General features: G+C 58.5%; 2 protein-coding genes and 1 pseudogene across 4 annotated transcripts; all 3 read right to left on the reverse strand.

The window, feature by feature from the left end:
- Positions 1 to 7: 7 nt before the first annotated feature.
- Positions 8 to 7,098, reverse strand: LOC119093094 (dipeptidyl peptidase 3). 2 transcript variants are annotated; one of them, XM_037215983.1, is made up of 9 exons: positions 6,970 to 7,098; positions 5,663 to 5,816; positions 4,828 to 5,070; positions 3,997 to 4,116; positions 3,479 to 3,603; positions 2,682 to 2,805; positions 1,690 to 1,869; positions 993 to 1,155; positions 8 to 250 (listed from the first exon to the last, which is right to left on the reverse strand). In XM_037215983.1, exons 1-9 carry the CDS (start codon positions 7,068 to 7,070, stop codon positions 114 to 116), a joined length of 1,347 nt encoding a protein of 448 aa, XP_037071878.1. In that variant the 5' UTR covers positions 7,071 to 7,098; the 3' UTR covers positions 8 to 113. The 2 variants fall into 2 exon arrangements, with proteins under 2 accessions (XP_037071878.1, XP_037071877.1); XM_037215982.1 differs by lacking the exon at positions 2,682 to 2,805 and adding an exon at positions 2,881 to 3,004.
- A 257-nt stretch (positions 7,099 to 7,355) lies between these two features.
- LOC119094349 (dipeptidyl peptidase 3-like) lies at positions 7,356 to 10,955 on the reverse strand. The gene is made up of 6 exons (XM_037217416.1): positions 10,923 to 10,955; positions 9,723 to 9,900; positions 9,230 to 9,349; positions 8,670 to 8,897; positions 7,947 to 8,022; positions 7,356 to 7,564 (listed from the first exon to the last, which is right to left on the reverse strand). Exons 2-6 carry the CDS (start codon positions 9,870 to 9,872, stop codon positions 7,356 to 7,358), a joined length of 783 nt encoding a protein of 260 aa, XP_037073311.1. The 5' UTR covers positions 9,873 to 9,900; positions 10,923 to 10,955.
- Positions 10,956 to 11,981: 1,026 nt separating this feature from the next.
- LOC119094350 (signal recognition particle 54 kDa protein-like) lies at positions 11,982 to 15,173 on the reverse strand (annotated as a pseudogene). The gene is made up of 5 exons (XR_005093761.1): positions 15,019 to 15,173; positions 14,429 to 14,690; positions 13,744 to 13,852; positions 13,035 to 13,205; positions 11,982 to 12,497 (listed from the first exon to the last, which is right to left on the reverse strand). The product of XR_005093761.1 is annotated as a signal recognition particle 54 kDa protein-like (transcript).
- Positions 15,174 to 15,185: the final 12 nt, after the last annotated feature.

The raw sequence follows: 15,185 nt of genomic DNA on the forward strand, positions 1-15,185 counted from the left end.
GTTCGGCTGCCTCGAGAATCGTGTATTTGGCATGACGTCTCAGACTCGGCCAGACTCAAATAGGCCTTACACCGGTCCGGAGAATCACAGGTGGGCGGCGACGGCCGGCCGCTTCAGGGGAAGTGCTTGGCGTCCTTCTGGTGCAGCTCGAGCAGGCGGTCCTCGATGGCTGGGTCCGGGAAGCGGTCCACGAACGACTGGATCAGGCCCTCGGGCGTCGACTCGTATTGGCGCAGCAGCACGTCGTCGCCTGGCGACGGGCCGCCGGTCAGGGTCGCTGACCCGTGCGGCCAGGGCAGGGCCGGGCGCCGAGGCAAACCACCACCTCCGGCGCAAAATCCGGAGCTCAGATGAATAAAAATTCAAAAATTCAAAACAAAGCATCACAACTGAATCAAGTTATCAATTTCAGCTCATCAAATCAAGTATTATAATTAACAATTAAAGCGACAGTAGTGACGTAATCTGATTTCATCTAGCTTCTCACAAGCAAACCCATCGATGGTTGCCGCACGGCCAAACGCGACACTTCCAGTACCATTACCTTCCCCACTAAACTCGCCAGTCATCTACACTTCAGCAAACCCAGGCAGATCCTTTCGAAAAAGTTAACAACACACATGGTGAGCTGGTGCTCGATGTGACGGGCTCCAACACGGTAACTGATTCCTTTAAAACTCACCGGCCTGACCTACCTGATGAGCACAATCAATGACCGACGCGTGCCCTCCCCCATCGCTCCCATGGCCGACTTCGGAACGCATCCCCACCGATCGCCCATCTAGAGCCCGCGAGCTCGAGCAGCGCTACATCTGTGGTTGAACAGCAACTGCCCCCCCCCCCCCCAATTTAACACACACCAAGCGAACACAAGACAACGGGGCTCCACTAGGCACCCCCGCCCTCGCCCTCGGTCCGCCTGCGCCAGCCGCTCCCTCTCCCGTGCCGGCTGCACCCCGACCCTGGAGCCCCCCCCCCCGCCGTCGGCTCACCCTTGAGCTCGGTGTGCGCTTGCACGAGGAAACGCCGCGGCTGCTTCTTCTCCAGAATGATCGGAATCCACTTGGCGAAGGGGTGCAGTCCGCTGTCAGGCACTTCCGAGTAGTGGTCGAACATGGCGCGCGCCGCCGCCACGTCCGCCGTCGCCTTGTACACCTGCCGGCAGCAGCACACAGTCCAAACCCGGCGCCGGCTCCAACGGCGCGGGCTGGCGCCGACGCGCCACGGGAGAGGCCGTCCAGCGACGCCTCTTGCGCGATGGGGGGGGGGGGGGGGGCAGTGCCGGCAGGATGGCCAGGGGGAGACTTGCACGAGGAACGTAAGAGGATAATAAGAAATGTATAGGGAAGGAGTAAAGTCAAAGACACAGGAGGAAAATAAGGCGCCGAGGAAGAAAATGAGGGCGATAAAAGGAATAGCCGACAGGGGGCAGTTGTGATGAAAACCCTGGCAATGAAGTCCACGGTTTCTAAGCCGCGGTGACGGTGTCTGTCCGCTGCTAGCCCTGCCACAGAATGCTGCCACCACGCCACGGACGCCACAGCGGGCTGCTGTTACGAGAGCGGCTCTCGTAACAGCAGCCCGTTGTGGTCCGCAGCCAGCTCGGGTCCGTGTTCGGATGCGCCGTTGCCGCCGCGCCGCTCCGTGGCGGAGCGGCGGCGGCGGCGGCCTTCTGCCAAGTCGACTCACCTGCAGCCGGGTGAGGAAGTCGCCGATGGCCTTCTTGCCAGCGGTGTGGATCTTGTCGCGGCAGACTGTGAGCAGCAGATCCGGCCGGCCGTCGGCGTCCTGCCGCTCCTCGATGCTCACCACGCCGTCGCCGTGCTCCAGCAGCACACGCAGGATCACGTACCGCGCCCGGCTGTGCGCCTGTGAGGACGCGGGGGGGGGGGGGGGGGGGGGGGCGTGAGCGGCGGTCCCAGCTTGCTCCACATCGGAGGGGCGTCGGATCGGAGCAGCGGAGCCCTGCCCGTGCAGCAAGCCTGGCGATGGCGGTTCGCGTGGGAACCGGGGCGCTCATGGCGTCGGACGTCTCCCGGTGAACCGGGAGCTGATCGCTGCCGATAATACTGCAGCGGCCTGGAGCGCACTTCGAGCAGAAATCTGAAGGGGCGACTTAGCCATCCGTAGGGAATCGTCTCCACATGAGTTGGGCGAGACTTTTTCACCCATATCCGCAGCTCTGGGCGCTGCCGAATAACTGCGCAACACCTCCGCAAAGGACGTGTTGGGGCGGATCACCGTCAGCACATGTGCACTCAGTGCCCACATTCCTCTACAGATTACTCGCGCCGTACCACCACCGCCTGCACTCAGCGTAAACGAAGATTGTATAATCGGCACAGAGCCCGTCCGCTCCAGCGTGCAGACTACTGATCAGTATACATACTTTCACCAGCAAACTGTTTAAGCAGACTGGCAGCCAGCCACAAGACGCGACCGCCAGCGACGGGCTCGCCAGTTTTCTCCACATCAGCGGCAGATCAAAGGCCACCAGCCGACAGGGCAGGACGGGATGTTGGGTCACATCCCACAGCCCCGGCCTCGCACCGCACCCCGTCCAGGCCCAGGCTCAGAACTGAATGGCTCACGGCGTCCCGCGCCACACCTGCAGGCCGGCCGCGCGCCGGCGAACACAGCACCCGCGCCGCGCGCCCCGTCCGACCCGCCGGCGCCGTCACCTGCATGAACTTGCGCGCCGCCGCGTCGTACTGCTCCAGACACTTGGCGAACCCGTCCCACAGGTTGTCCACCCAGTTGACGTATGTCACGAGCCGGCCCGTGTCGCCGCGACAGTCGAACAGCCTGCGGCGGGGCGGCGTTACGGCGGCGGCCCCGGCGGCGCCGCGTGACCTGACCTGACCCGACCGAGCCCGTTACCTGCATGAACTTTTTCGTCTCGGTCGAGTACATCTCGAGCGCCCTGGCCAGCCCGTTGTAGAGCAGGCTGAGCCAGTTGACGTAGACGAGCGTGGGGCGCAGTGTCTCGGCCACGGAGAAAATGCTGCCGGCCGGACGACACGGCGTCAGGTCACGGTCCGGTCAAGGTCAGGTCAGGTCACGGGCCGGTCACGCCGCGAAACAAATAAGCACGACGGCAGCCGGCGGCGACCACCGCTGTAACGAGTGATCACCTGGACTGGCGGCCAAATCGCGCACGTAAGCACCAATGATGCCCCGACGCGAGTCCTTTGTAAACATCTGGCGCGTATCTTTGCATACATGTGACATTATCATCACGAAACCGTGAAACATTCCTGAACAAAAAAATGTCCCTTGACGAGCTCCGGATGTCAGCGCACAGTTTTATGACCGCCATCACAGCCCGCAAAGGGCCGTTACGACTCGGAGAGCAACGCCACGACTCCCACAACAGCCTCGTCTCGACCCCACCTGCCCTAGGCACGACCCTCCACACGTCACCCGCCCCCTCCCTGCCCCGGTCCGAAGCCGCGGCCCAAGCGCGCCGACCACCTACTCCATGACTTCGTCGTCGAGCGACAGGTAGAGGCCGACACACTCGGCGCGGCACTCCTCGTACGCCGAGCCCAGGTCGGTGAACACGCCGTCGTACGTCTCGCCCGGCGTGTAGAAGCTGGTAATCTGCGGCAGGGCCACGAGGCGCGTCACAGTCGGGCGGGTCGGGCGCCCGCTGCCGCTCACGGCCACCGATCCCATCCGGCCAACGACGCACCGGCGGCGAACGTGACACAGCCGGAGCCGACGACCGACCACAGCGGAGTTGGCAACGGATTACGAGCACCGGTGTCGACACGCCAGCGGCACGTCACCGCCAGCCGCGCCTCCGCGGTGACGTGTCCCGGTCACGGCGGCCCACCAGCGACACATCCCGGCCGCGTCTCACATGTGTCGACGGCGAGGATGGCGCGCGGCTCGCGTGGCGTGGCGGACCCCACCGCGGGCGGGGCGGCGCTGTCTGAGGGACAGCGGCCACAGCCCGGGCCGCGCGGGACCCCGACCCCGCCCCCCGCTCACCGGCTCGCCCGTCTCCGCGTGCTTCACCGTCTTCTCGTCGAAGTTCAGCTTGCCGTCCTTGTCCTTGGCGAACAGCTTGCCGCTACCGTGGCCGAAGAGCTCGTGCAGCCCCACCTGGACCTGCAGATGAGCGTCCAGCCAGGCGCGTGACGCGAGGGAACCATCACGGGTTTGGCGCGTGGAGACGTGGGAGCGGCTTCAAACCATTCGTTACCACGCTCTACCTAGCGTTCATTCTAAGTTTGTTCAGGGTGGCGGGGCGGAAGACAGGGAAGGACAAGCTGGGTTCTAGCGCACATGAGACGTGCCTCCGCCGCCACCACCACTTACGCAAAGGATCTCCGTAAACGTGGTACAATCAAAACATGATTTCGTCACAACATAAACACTTAGTACTTATACCAAACACATGGACACTCAAAACACACACAAAAAACAAATCATCGGGGCGTAGCAAAAAAGTATATAGCATGGAACAATGTGCCTCAGATACATAAAGTGAGCCTGTATGGTATGACAACCACACAGGCAAACCCAAACTCAGCCCACTAGTCCAACTAGCCCAGGGGCCTGTATCCGGGCAGTGACAAATGAGCAGACATGCGTCCAAAGTTAAAGAGATGGGCATAAACAAAATACAACTTAACACAAAATATAACATTCAGGTATAGTCTTCAGGTAGTTCATAACACCTATCCACCGTCACCGAAGCGCAGCACCGCGGCAAATCCGCGCAAACATCCCCACCAGCTTCATCCTGTTCATCCCACCAGGTGACCACCACCGTACCCCAGTCCCAATGCGCGCGGAGGTCAGGACCGCGGCCCATACCTCGAACGCCTGCGTGCGGTACTGGCGCATCAGCTCCGCGTCCTCGGGCCCGAGGAACGGCAGCACCGAGGCCGTGTAGGCGGCCGTGATCACGTTCCCCAACGAGACGTTCTTGAAGCCCTCCTCCTGGCGGATCTCGTCGTAGTTGGGGATGTTGATGCCGGCGGGCACGCCGCTGCCGGCGAATGCCAGCACGTCCAGGCTGGTGAAGTCCGGCTTCAGGAAGCGGTCCTTCTCGTACGCCTGCCAGCGGGGGGAAGGGAAGGGGGGGGGGGGGCTCCGTGTAAGAGGCGGGTCGGCGGCCCGCTACTGACCACCTCAGACGCAGCCACGGGCGCTCAGACGCTGCGCAGGTCGCTAGGCATAAAGCGAGTGAAGTGCTTGCGGCAACCGGTACCAATATGTTTGATCCATATGTTAGAACGGCCACCTTCGCATGAGAATCCCACGGGCGCAGGTCCACTGATGTAGCATTCGGGCGGGACGCCACAAAGATCATTGCTCGAAAAAACGACTGGCTATGAATCTGGGCGGCCTTGGATATTGTAATCGAGAAAATTAACACTGTATTGCGACAAATCCATGGTACACAACACAGACGTATTCCAACAAACACAGATGTTTCGGGTGAACATTGGACTGGACACAACACAGGCCAAGATGGCCGCGCAGTGGTGATGACCCAAACTTTCTCCGTCTAGGTCACAGCATCCTATAGTCGAGATGTTTCGACACGGGACGACATTGGTGATCTCTCCGGCCGATCAGCGGCGCACCTATCGCCGAACACACTCGAGCCTCCGGACCGCACCCACGGAGCTAGGAGCACACGTACCTCAGGCCAGGGCAGCCGGGGCAGGATCTTCTCGGCGGCGGCCACCAGGCGACCGAACTTCTCGCTCATCGGGCCGTTCACCATGGCGGCGAAGCCCTCCCACTCGGCGCGCATGCCCGTCGGGTCGCGGTACGTCTCGATGAAGCCGATGTAGCTGCGGACGACGCGCGACCGTCAGCACGGCAGCGCGCTCACTGACGCGGCTGGCCCAGGAGGCCACCCAGTCGGGGAGGATGCGGAGCGTGGCGCATGGTCTACCCAAAAGAGCGATGTTTAACACACCGGCACATGAGACCTGTGGCGAAACCAACGAGACGGACATGCACATGGCCAGGTTAAAGGCCCCACATGCCATTGCCACATTGCCGTAAAAACCGGCAAAAAGTTGTCGACCCCAGCCGCCTTGCGCCACGTTACAATGAACGCTGGCCTTCACAAAGAATAACACCACTTAACGATAGAACTGACATCTTTACCATCTCTCACTATGTTGTCTTCCCATTATATATTTGTCAACATACGTCTCTCGTTATCTTTTTGCTGTCCTGTTTGCGGAAATAGTCGTGCGAGAGGTTCGTACTACGAGAGTGGCCGCTGTCCCTTTCATCATTCCCACTGTGATTCATCTTACATACAAAGCTGCACAGCGAAGTACAGCTCGCTAAATTATCCTACAACAGCGACGAACAGTTCAGCATTTGGGTGTGCAGAGTCCGGCGGCGAGGATGGGTCCACCGAGTCCGGCGGCAAGGATGGGTCCACCGAGTCCGGCGGCAAGGATGGGTTCACCGAGTCCGGCGGCAAGGATGGGTCCACCGAGTCCGGCGGCAAGGATGGGTTCACCGAGTCCGGCGGCAAGGATGGGTCCACCGAGTCCGGCGGCAGGGATGGGTCCACCGAGTCCGGCGGCAAGGATGGGTCCACCGAGTCCGGCGGCAAGGATGAGTAAACCGAGTCCGGCGGCAGGGATGGGTCCACCGAGTCCGGCGGTAAGGATGGGTCCACCGGGTCCGGCGGCAAGGACGGGTCCACCGAGTCCGGCGGCAAGGATGGGTCCACCGCGTCCGGCGGCAAGGATGGGTCCACCGAGTCCGGCGGCAAGGATGGGTCCACCGAGTCCGGCGGCAAGGATGGGTCCACCGAGTCCGGCGGCAAGGATGGGTCCACCGAGTCCGGCGGCAAGGATGGGTCCACCGAGTCCGGCGGCAGGGATGGGTCCACCGAGTCCGGCGGCAAGGATGGGTCCACCAAGTCCGGCGGCAAGGATGCCTCCACCGAGGCCGGCGCCGCCGCCGGGCTCTCCTCACGTCTCGACGGAGGGTCCCTTGTTCTTGATCCAGTGTCGGCTGCCGTCCTTGTGCGCCGCCAGCGCGCCCGTCTGGAAGCTGCGCACGTACTCGTCCAGCATGCCCTCCTCGTGCGCGTTGGCCGCGTGCTTCCTGCCAGCACACACACGCCGCAGCCGGCCGGTCAGCGGCGGCGCGCGGCGGCCATCCCGCGCCGCGCCGCGCCTTCCGGAGCGCAGACGACAGCAGCCGGCAGCACGACTGGCACTTGTTTTACGGCGAGCGGTCTGGTAGACGGAGCAGTACCGCCATGGCGGACGGCGCGGATTTCAGGTGCGCGCGAAATGCAAAAAAAAAACCGGTCGCCATATGGAATGACACATTTCCAAGAGGAAGCCCGCATCATCTCAGAGCGCTGGCCACTCCCCGTGGCACTGTTCCGAGGGTGCAGCCCGCACCGAAGCGGCAGGGGTCAGACTGGGCTCATCCGGCGCCAGGTAGCCGCGCGGAGCAGGGAGCAGGCGTCTCCCAATGGCCTCCTTGAGCTCCTCCACCACCATGGCGAGCAGGCCGGAGTAGTCGCCACGTGCCACGCTGAACTGGCGCCCTGGTACTCCTCCGGGCCGGAGGTCACCGCCGCGTCACCGTCAGACATCACCGAGGCCGCCGGATCTGGTGGCGTGCGAGCACGCGCGCCGCGTCATTGCCGGGCCGGCGTCGTCGCGCGACGGACGACGAGGCCACGCACCCACGCGCGGCACGGTCAGCTGCCGCCGCCGCCGCAGGACGCCCGAACCGGACGGGTGTAGAACCGCGCTGTCGCGGTTCCCACAGGGCACAACAAGAACTAGACTCCCTCCCTGCCTCCCCTGAGGGACCTGCTCTCCCCCCTCCCCCCCCCTCAGACCAGCATGCAGTCTCTGGGAAACCCACCTCGTCGTGGGTGACGCCGTCCACTAACGTTACTTGAAGAGGCGGTTGTTGTAAGGCTCAAGTACCCTTGTGCTTCATGTACTCTTTGGCCTTTTCGGCGTCCTCGTCTGTGCAGTTGGCAGAGAAGTACGTCGTGATGCCCTGCGTGGGACAAGATAACCAACCAATCAGCACCTGACACGCAGACACTGATCCAACTCTGACTCAACAAGCACATAATCACAAAACTTATGATGCTGTCAATAGCAGGTGGCCAAGCCAGTTGATATTCAGAACATAAGATCATTGTAGCTATTCTTTGTTGTTCATTGATGTTTTCGGGCGTGTCGACTGCAATGGCCATTTTGCGCCCAAACGATCCTTTTACTTGACTAGTATGGTGTGAAAATGAGTTGAAAATCAATATATTTTAAGAACGAAAAGAGTGTTTGGAATCAAGAAAGAAGGAACTGTCCCCAAGCACATCGCTAATCGTCAGGGGCGAGCGTGCGGACCGAAGTGACGTCGTCGTTCTCCGAGTAGCTATTCAAGTCGTACGAGCAGCACACGCGTCTACTGATGGCGCTTAGCGGCACGAGCAGCGTCCAGCGGAGTGAGATCATGTCAAAGCAAACGAAGTCGTTAAAACCGGAAAACCAGCACGTCCGAGAGCTCCCGAGACCTAGATCTAGTCACAGAGCAGCCTCCTGCCGGGTGGTCCCCTTTCCCGGGTGCGGCCCGGCAGCGGGGGTTCGTGCCGCGGCTTTCTCGCGGGACAGACCCCCGCTGCTCACCGGCGTCGCCCTCACCTTGTCGCCGAGTCCCAGCTGCGCTACGTTGTCGTTGAGCACGTACAGTCGCGCCAGACAGCCATCCAACAGGCGCTCCAAGGTCTTGCTGTCCTGCTCGTAGGCTCGCGAGGCGCGTATCAGCGCCGCCAGCTTCTCCTGTGCCAGGCCCGGCACCTTCTTGGTGTCGCCGAAGTCGCGGTAGTTCCCCATGTCCGAGTAGATGGAGCTGCTGTACACCAAGAACGCCTGCGCGCGCCCATCCGCCCAGTTAGAGCATATTCATCAAACCATATGCCCAAGATGGTGGCTCAATGTTAAACTCTGCCTTAGTGAGACTGAGGCAGGACACGGCCGTCGAAATATGGCTCCAGTGTACATGATCACGCATCATAACAGCGCGGGTCATGGGCAGCTCATGCGTGCCAGAATCAGCTTCAAGTGAGACAAGATGTGCAGATGAGTGTGCATGGCATCCCTTCCCAATCTTAGCACAACTTCGGCACCAGCTGAGTGTTTTGTTCTTTCAGACACATCTGCATACCTTCCAGTCTTGCTTTCTTTCAGACAAATCTGCATACCTTCCAGTCATCTTCTGAGAAGTTGCACTTGTCAAATGCTACTTGCTTCAGCTCTTCACAGCTCTGTTGGCGGAAAACACGATGCAGCAGAACAAAGATGAGAGGTGACTCAGGCGATGTCTGAAAAGTGATGCGAATGTCAGTCACTGGAGGTACTGGATCCAACAGGCATTTCTCAGACAAGATAGAGCCTAGTTTTTTATAGGGTACAGAAGCAGAAATACTTGACAATCTGCTTATTCCATACCCAGGCTTCCCTTTGTTATCGGCCAAACCCTGTGGATGCTGCAGTTCAATGCACTCTAGGTGGTGTCTAGGCCCTGACCACAGAGCCAGGATCTGGCCAGATATACCATACACAGGTTTGAAGGTTCTCACCACCTGGAAGTAAATCAGTGCTACATCTCACTCTAGTGATGAGGTGTAGCTAGGTGAGAACACTTAACAGATCACAGCTGTATCACGAAAGCTTTTGTTTGGAGGAAATGCTTACCTGCAGCAGAACAATGAGTCCACCCTTCCAGGAGGCCTGTGCAATGTGGTGGGCATACAGCTGCTCTTTCTTGGAAAGACCTTTAAATGCCACTTCACACTCCAGCCTGGAGAATGGCTGGTTGTTGGGGAGAATGTACTTGGAAGCCATGTTGTCAGTGGAACAGGCCCTTGCAAATCTGAGGGCAGATATAAACACTCAATTCTGAATCTCTCATCTCAAGGAATGTTTGCAGCATTCCCTGCCTCAATGGACTAGTGTGGAGCAAATGTGCAAGGGATATAGCCCAGTCACATTCTTCAGCAGCCCAAGTGGGTGGGATAACCTGGCTGGCACCGTCAACTGATTTAAGTTTGCACCTCAAACCTGGAGAGAAAAAAAGTTGACAGAAACAATCTAAGGCCCCAATCTCTAAGCCTTGACATTGGCTAATTACCAAGTTTGCCAAGATGTAAAGCAGCTGTCATGCATGTAGTACATAAACAACATGAAAATGGATGACACCCAATACTTCAAAATGCAATTTGGTCTAGCAACATATAATCACTCAGCCAAAATTTCATTTTGAGCCTGCCCAATTTAAACAGTGAGGGGTGTTGGCCATACACCACAGGTGATAACTATGGGGAATAATCATGAGTTGAATTCAAATGGGAGCCATATATTTTATCACACTGGACCCTGAAATTCAGATGTAATGTCTACTTGACAGTTGGTGAGCAACAATGCCTTGGAAAATTGGGCTACCTTGTTATTATGACTGGTGATGACATATTTTTATCCACATCATTCACACATGAAAATTGGTATCAGACATTGGCCCCCTGATAAAAAAATGGGTTATGAGCTTAGTGCATATCCCTTTAATCAGAATTGACATGGGCTAAAAAATGTGAGGCTTAGCAATGCATTTCTTTTAAAATATTTAATGTCATGGGTGAACCACAGGCTATATTTTGGAGAACTGGAAGGAATGACTCCTTCCCCTGTGACAGAGCCCACACCTGTTTTACAAATACAATGGATGTAGCAGGGACACCTTATCTCTAGTAGCCAAAGTTCTCCTGCAATGAATAACAAAAACACTATGAAGTGTGAGCCTATGCCACAGGGTGAGCCATTGCTTTTCCTGAATATGATAGCTGCAAGCCTTCAAAGCTAACTCGCAAGAGCAAAATATCCAAACCATATGACTGATACATAAATAGCGATCAAGCCGCAAAGCTCCCTAGGCGTAAATGATCAAATGTGCTGCGACCAACACAGACGGTACCAGCACAGCACGTTGAAACGGCATATTTGGCGCACACCCACATGTCAACTTCAACATCCCAGAATATTGCGCGACATCCCAACTCATCAGATACCATACATTCCACCAAAACAACACTGCGTAACAGCCACGACCACCAACGTGGCGTACTTTTTCCTTAGACGCGGTCCGCCCTCGGCACCGACCCGGCGAACAACGCGGCGCAGGACGTTGCAAGTAAACATTTTTGATTTGCCTGCAGCTTTCTTATCTCGGTCCTCCCATTTCCGAGAAGAGTCGTGCACGTTCGCTTCTGACCTTTACAATCTTATGTAACGGGCGTGTTATCCTCTTGCCAATATCCATTTCAGCAGTCACCGAATAAGTACAAAATCACTTTGGTTTTGTTGACATGCATCATTTGTTACGGCTATGCCGCGCTTTCACGGCCATGACGGACGCCCACTTGCCAGCACAGAGGCGCTGTTGCCACGCCAAGCCTGTTTATGACCTCTACGTCGCCTGTTTGGAGTTATCAGAGAGCCTGCTGGATCGCGGAGTATGTTGACCTTGTGCACATTCTAGGCTGAACACCTTATGCCGCAGCTTAGGGCGGCTCTAGAAGGTGCCCCCCCCCCCCCCCCCACCCGAGTCCTGCGCGTCTGCGCACATTCTCGATTCATTCAATTCAGAAATGTCACTCTCAGCATTCGTCGCCTGTGAGGCCACATGTGGCTAAATGACGCTCTTTACATGACCCCCCCCCCCCCCCCCCAGCGTTTGAAATCCATCAATCACAAGGTTGTAAGAACATGTGTATTTACAGCATACCCACATTAAATACCACCTGCTATTCATATATCTATAAACAGTTTCACATATACAGTAACAAGACTGCGATCAAGACCAAAGTGAAGCACTCACACTATGCCACATCCGTTGCGAATGAAGTCGAATAAAACCGCGCCCCGTCTTGTCACGCGACATTCATCACACAATCAGCCCCACGGACCACAACCAGCCCACAGTCGCATCGCTCCATCCGACAGTTGAAACCTCCACAGATCAGCCGGACGGCAAACGCACGCCACCATCCGGCTCCACGGCCGCGGCCCAACAGGTCACGCAGGCCGCTGCCGCCAGGCGATGGACGCCTGGGCGGCGTCACCGGACCACAGCGAGCTCCGGCCCGGGCTCATGACCGTGGCCACCCCCGCCAGCGGCGGCCCGGCTGGAATGGACCGTCAGACGGCGCCGCCCCTCCCCCTCCCTCCCCATGCCGCCCGGGACGGCCGTGTCACCCGTGCCACGCGCCGGCAGCCTCCGCCGCCGCCCGGCTATCACTGTTTGCCGACGAACTGGCTCAGCGTGCCCTGGCCCTGCTGCAGCTGGCGCATCATGTTCTGGATGCCGTTCATGCCGCCCATGCCGCATCTGCAGCACGCGCGGGTCCATCATGCGCGCCATCTGCTGGTTCAGCTTCGCCATCTGGTTCTGGTTGACGTTGCGCGACATGTCGCCACCTGGAGCGAGGGAGGGGGAGGGGGAGGGGTCAGGGGAGGTGCCGACGGGACCGTAGGAACATGGACGGCACAACGGCTTGAGGCTCGCCTCAGTAGACGGCCGGTGCACGAGTGCCAGCGCGCCATCAGTAAATGACTTCAGGTGGCGAAACGAGAGTTGTTGCTAATGCAAGCCACATTCCCCGTTTTTCATCTGCTTGTGTACGTTTCCTTCCGCATTTCAATGATGATGAAGGCCGCTTAAGGTAGATTACCTCATCTGTGATAACCCAATCATTTAACTGTTCGTCCAACCCAAACGCTTTCCTCAAAGGTGAGGTGCCAAGGGCAAACACCATAGAGCATACATCACGTACATAAACAAGACCCTTAATAATTAGTGTACGGTTTGTCGCTTCAAACCGCTCTTCACAGAATCACCAAATGCAAAGCACACAAAAAATCCCGCGGATCGCCCCCTCCCCCTCCCCCCTGTACACACACACTGCGCCGCCCCAAGGGTCGGCATGGAGGGCCGCAGGCGGCAGCCCGGCTCACCTTTGAACAGACCCTTGATGCCGCCCATCTTCTTGACCACCTGGGCAAATTTGGTGTGTTGATTGAGCAGGTCACGCACCTCGCGCTCGGTCACGCCAGCGCCGTTGGCGACGCGTGTGATCCGACTCGGCTGCTTGGTGAACAGCTTGGCGCCCAGCTGGCTGTCCAGCTCTGTGGCCGGCGGACGGGCAGGGTCACAGACGACACGGCCGCGGCTGCCAGCCCGGCAGGCGGGCGAGCGGGGTCACAAAGACGACACGGCCGCGGCCGCCAGCCGCCGACGGGAGGGTAAGGTCACACAGACGACACGGCCGCGGCAGCCAGCCGACGGCCGGCCGGCGGGCGGGGTCACATAGACGACACGGCCGCGGCCGCCAGCCGCCGGCGACACTCACTAGGTCACGACGCAGCACACAGCTGACTGACACACCGACGCAGCAGGGCCATAGTATTTACCGGGGGCAAACGTTCATGGCTGAGAGCGCTGATCTCCGTACCGATAACCATGACACAGTTAAACCAATTCCCAGGATCTTCGCGATCGTTTTAACTCCTACATCACGGCGAGCTACCATGACCGTCATGGCCGCGACCAATTGATCGACGCGCGTGGTGGAAGGCCCCGGTCCGCTGCGGCGACCCGGCTCGCGGTCCGGGCCGGCCCAGACCACCAGGGCCGGTGAGGGAGCGGCCCGGACCGCCGACTCACCGCCGTCACTCATGCTGTCCATGAGCGTCATGAGTCGCTTCAGGCGGGCCGTCGACTCCTGCTCGCCGCCCTTCGACAGGAAGTCCTGGCCGAAGCCCGGGATCATGCCCTGCCCAACGGCAGCCGGCGTTGTGTAATGCAGCAGCGGCAAGCGGCCTCGACAGGCCATGAGAACAAAACCGCCACTGACGATCCATTATTAGCGGTGGATGTTGGACCTTGCCGGACGCGACTATCGCCAGCCAAGTTACGTGGACAACGTAGCAAAAACAGCGGGGCGCCCACAGGTACCTAACGCGCCTTGTAAGCAGCTCTTCTGATGTGTAAATATGGCGCTAACGTGACAACGTACTTGAAGTCGCACCGTCTGTTTCATTATTCACATTATTATAGGCTGCTGTAACTTCTTGATGCATAACATATGTGTCTCATAGCATGCCTTACAGTACGTGTTATAAAACTGGCATTGAAACAGTGTTCTATTAGACTTGTTCTTTGTATGACACGGGCCACAAAACGTGCGACAGATATCCCGCTGGACAACAGCTACGATGGTTGAGGACCAAAATCACGGTTACTTTAAGTCGATACCAACAGCAAGGATAGACGCCAGCGACAAATGGTGCTGCTCTCGCCCTACACTCAGTTCCTGTCGTCCGTACGGCGTGATCCCCGATCCACGTACCATGATCTGCGAGAAGGGCCCCATCTTCATGATGTTCTGGAACTGCTCGTACATGTCACGGAGCGTGAACTCGCCGTGCTTCAGCTTCTTGATGAGCTCCTCGTTGTCCTCGAGGCCGAGGTCCTGCACGGTCTCGATCAGGCCCTCGATGTCGCCCATGCCCAGCAGCTTGGAGACGAACGGCTTGACGCGGAACGGTTCAAAGTCGTCGATGTGCTCACCCGTGCCGATGAAGATGATGGGCGACGACGTGGCCGCCACGCTGCCGGCGCCCGCACGGTGGTTGGTGACTGATGGGTTCTGGGCGCGCTAACTACCGCGCTCGTTTTACGCCCACAACAGTGGTAGTGAACCAACGACGTGTACATCGATGCCAGCGTACGTATAAAACTGCAAATTGTGCACATGCCACACTTAATTAATTAATGAGTTATGTTTAAGCACAATCGTGCTTACCATCAAATGCAACCGTGACAAAATGAACGCATCACCCCACCTTACGAGCGAACAACCCGGATGCGACTGTTCATAGCAAACAACAAAGCGGAAGCAGACGCCCATGCAAGCCAGAGGAGCCGGCGTCTACTTACGCTGACAGGGCGCCACCGCCCTTGGCGTGGCCGTCCAGCTTGGTGACGATGACCGATCCGACGTCCACCTTTTCCTTGAAGGCGCGCGCCTGCGGCTCGCAGGCCTGGCCGATGGCCGCGTCCATGACGAACACCACATTGTCGGGACTCTGGCGGCGGCGGGAGGC

The sequence above is a fragment of the Pollicipes pollicipes genome, unplaced genomic scaffold, assembly GCF_011947565.3.
Source record: "Pollicipes pollicipes isolate AB1234 unplaced genomic scaffold, Ppol_2.1 Scaffold_4002;HRSCAF=4701_pilon_pilon_pilon, whole genome shotgun sequence".
Classification (NCBI taxonomy): Eukaryota; Metazoa; Arthropoda; class Thecostraca; order Pollicipedomorpha; family Pollicipedidae; genus Pollicipes; species Pollicipes pollicipes.